The sequence below is a fragment of the Otolemur garnettii genome, unplaced genomic scaffold, assembly GCF_000181295.1.
Source record: "Otolemur garnettii isolate 467f Iridium unplaced genomic scaffold, OtoGar3 scaffold00003, whole genome shotgun sequence".
NCBI lineage: Eukaryota > Metazoa > Chordata > Mammalia > Primates > Galagidae > Otolemur > Otolemur garnettii.
Genome location: NW_003852398.1, coordinates 41,716,387 through 41,720,131, shown reverse-complemented (window position 1 = coordinate 41,720,131; position 3,745 = coordinate 41,716,387). Strand labels below are relative to the sequence as shown.

At 37.7% G+C, this 3,745-nt stretch overlaps 1 protein-coding gene across 1 annotated transcript in view; it reads right to left on the bottom strand.

The window, feature by feature from the left end:
- Nucleotides 1-1,337: 1,337 nt before the first annotated feature.
- Nucleotides 1,338-3,745, bottom strand: part of SKP1 (S-phase kinase associated protein 1) — a 20,621-nt gene continuing 18,213 nt past the window's right edge. Inside the window, exons 5-6 of the mRNA XM_003782190.3 lie at nucleotides 2,745-2,885; nucleotides 1,338-1,741 (exon numbers count right to left, since the gene is read on the bottom strand). Coding sequence (XP_003782238.1) covers nucleotides 1,706-1,741; nucleotides 2,745-2,885 — 177 coding nt within the window. The 3' untranslated portion in view covers nucleotides 1,338-1,705. The remainder of the gene's footprint in view (nucleotides 1,742-2,744; nucleotides 2,886-3,745) is intronic.

The following is a 3,745-nucleotide window of genomic DNA, read 5'->3' as shown; positions in this document are numbered from 1 at the left end:
TCAAAAAAAAAAAAAAAAAAAAAAACACAACAGGCTTGGCACCTGTAGCTCAAGCTACTAGGGCACCAGGCACATACACTGGAGCTGGTAGGTTTAAATCCAGCCTGGGCCTGCCAAACAACAATGACAACTACAACTAAAAAATAGCTGGGTGTTGTGGTGGGCACCTGTAGTCCCAGCTACTTGGGAGGCTGAGGCTTAAGCCAGAGAGCTGGAGGTTGCGTGAGCTGTGATGCCACTGCACTCTCTACCCAGGGCAACAGCTTCAGACTCTGTCTCAGAAAAAAAGCAAAAAAAGAAACCACACACAACAACCACCACCTCTTCCCCAACCCTTTAAAATGTAAAAACCACTTTTAGCTTCAAGATGCCTTCCAAGTGCAAAAACAGGGTACAAGCCTGATTAGACCCACACATATGTTGTTGTCTTGTACGTAAAATAAATGGGAATTATGTAAAATGACATGTGTGACTTTATTAAATTTGGGACAAATGAGAGGTAAAGCCAAATTACTGTCAAGTGATAAGCAGAACCTGAAGAACTCAGAGTGTAAGAGATTACAGTACGGTTATAAATGAGTACAGATGAGTTACTGTGAAAGAAGAAGAAAAAAGGAGCACAAGGAGGGGGAAAAATCAATGAGGTATCTCAACCCATTGAAAAACGGCAGTACAGTTTTGTGTTAAGAACTGAGGTACTGGCTCCAGTTAACCACATAAACAATTAGAACAGAAGTCTATTTGTATCCTCTTATGTCAGCAGCCTACCTATAAGACTTTTCAAGCTAAACAAATGTATATAAATTTAACCCATTTAATATTAAGTGAAGACACACATTTAAAGTCCACAAAAGCAAATTGTTAACTACCTACTACATAACTTACTTTTTATTAAAAGTATCTTGCATTCATGATGGATATTTTCTGGGTTTTGCACATACTTTAATATTAAAGGTTATTTTTTACATGCAGTAATGCGAGTTTTCCCCACATAGGAACATTGATAAAAAGATGACATACCACATGGGTTAAGTGTCTTTTTTAATGGAGAAGCTAACAAATTGTCCAGTTACATTTCTCCCCAAAAGCCACAAACTGGTAGTAACTAAGTCTCTAATCCAGGCAATATATTCAACACTAAGAAATAAAAATTAAAAAAGGAAAAGCCCTCAGATCCAATTAAGGGAGCCCATCTACAGCTATCAGTGGTACTCTTTGACTCTACATGTCTGGTAGGCATCCTAATAAACCCTATTCAGAACATTTACTTCAAATAGCCTTTCGCTGGTTTCCAACTTACGAATTAAGATAGTATTTTAATTCTATTTCAGAAAACGTTTTGCAAGTTGTTTTATGTACAATGCCAACTTTTAAAAGATCACTAAAGTTATCTGGACGATAAACTAGGCAGAAATCACTTTACAAAAAAGAGGGAAAGCCCAAAATGCCACTTTCTATAGAGAACCCACAGTTCAGTTTTATTCAGAGCAAAGAAAAAAACACTTTCATCATACTAGAAGAAAGTCAGCCATAGGTTTGGAATCTGTACTCCAACTACACATGCAATGAGGACAATATTCTGCTAATACAATGGATTTGCTGCTGCATTTGTCTACTGTTTGTCTAATATTAACAATTATAAACAGAGCAGTGCAACTAGTAGTTGAAATAATCCTTACAGTGTTACAGTGTCAGGCACAACATTTCACTTCTCTTCACACCACTGGTTCTCTTTGCGTACCTAGAAGAAGAGACAGCTATTAAGGAAGTATCTTGACTCTTTCTTTCTTAAAACTTGTAAATACTACCTACTGATTCATCAATAGCCAGTGAGGTGTGTCAGAAGGACAGATGGAAAACTAGGAAAATACCGAGAGTAAACTTCCTGAATTTTTTTCTTTGCCTTCTCAGGTTTTTACTTTGCCTTGCTAAAATGATCAAAACAAGTAAAGGCAATGGTAATTCACCAAAGTTGACAGAGCAAATTTAATTAGTTCATTCTTCTGATTTTGGTTTACAGCCATGTCAACAAAAATCATTCTGATGTATTTGTTCATTTCCTTCCCATTCACTAAGTTACTCTGATGTATACTAAAATATACTTCTCCATAAAGCCTACTTTTCTGAAGTAAAATATGTATGATACAAAAAGTCTCAGGTGCCAAAACTATTAATAACTGAGTAACTACTAATAAATTAATATGAAAGAGCTCCTTTGGTTGAAATTGTTCTTATAGGCTCGGCGCCTATAGCTCAACCAGCTAAGGTGCCAGCTACGTACACCTAAGGTGGCGGGTTCGAATCCCCAGCCCGGACCCGCCAAACAACAATGACGGCTGCAACCAAAAAATAGCCGGGCGTTGTGGCGGGCGCCTGTGGTCCCAGCTACTTGGGAGGTGGAGGCAGGAGACTCGCTTGAGCCCAGGAGTTGGAGGTTGCTGTGAGCTGTGATGCCACGGCACTCTACCCAGGGGGACAGCTTGAGGCTCTGTCTCAAAAAAAAAAAAAAAAAAAGAAATTGTTCTTATAAAAGAACAGAATCATCAAAAAAAAAAAGAAGAAGGCAGAATCACCTAAGTGTTTAAACTCAGAGACAGGCCAATAAGAGTATATCTGAGACACAGAGGGTATTTATTATCCCTCAAGTATCAAGACTATTTGATACAGGCACTTTTTTCCCTGGCATGTTATGGATTTTAGCTTCTTAATAAGAATGTGATTGAGGACAAAACTATGTTACCTACCTGGGCTTCCTCCTCTTCAGTAAAGTCATTTTTGATATTGAAGGTCTTGCGAATCTCTTCAGGAGTTTTCCCCTTGATCATATTGGCAACAGTCTTGCATGTAACATCAAGCAAACCTTTGATGTCTAAGTAGTTTGCAGCCTGCAAAGTGATAGTGGTTTTCATTAAGGTATACTTGATGTTTTAAATTAAATCCACTTCTAATTTAATGACAATCCATATCTAATTAAACTTCAAATGCTCATTTTAAGAGATTAAAGGGAGAAGAATTAATCAGAAGTAAGTTCTTCTGTAAAAGACACATTGAATGAATATCAAATCCTTCTTCCGCCTGAAGCAAACTAAGGTTTAATAAAAGCCTCTGCTGGGGCGTTTATATATGCAAGCACTACACGTCAGGTCTTGGCAAAAATATTTATTCACACTCAGAGTTTAAATATAAGCAATTACAGAATTGCATTTTATTAATATTCTCAAGAAATCAGCTTTTGATTTCACTCACTTTTTCTGTTGTTTTCTATTTCATTGATTTCTGCTCTTTAATACTCTCATTCTTCTGCTTACTTTAATTACATCTTTCACTAGTTCCGTAAGGTGGAAGCTTATTACTTTGAAACTTTTCTTTCCTAATGTGTTTAGTGCTACTAATTTTCCTCGAAGTATCACTTTAGCTGTATCCCACATATTTATGTGTTCTATTTCTATTCAGTTCAAAATATAATACTTTCCAAATTTGTTTTTTTGAGATAGAGTATCATTATGTCACCCTTGGTAGATGCCATGGTGTCACAGCTCACAGCAACCTCAAACGCTTGGGCTTAAGTGATTCTCTTGCCTCAACCTCCCAAGTAACTGGGACTATAGGCGCCTGCCACTCATCTGGCTATTTTAGAAATGGGGTCTCGCTCTTGCTCAGGCTAGTCTCAAACTCCTGAGCTCAGGTGATCCACCCACCTTGGCCTCCCAGAGTGCTAGGATTACAGGTGTGAACCACTACACCT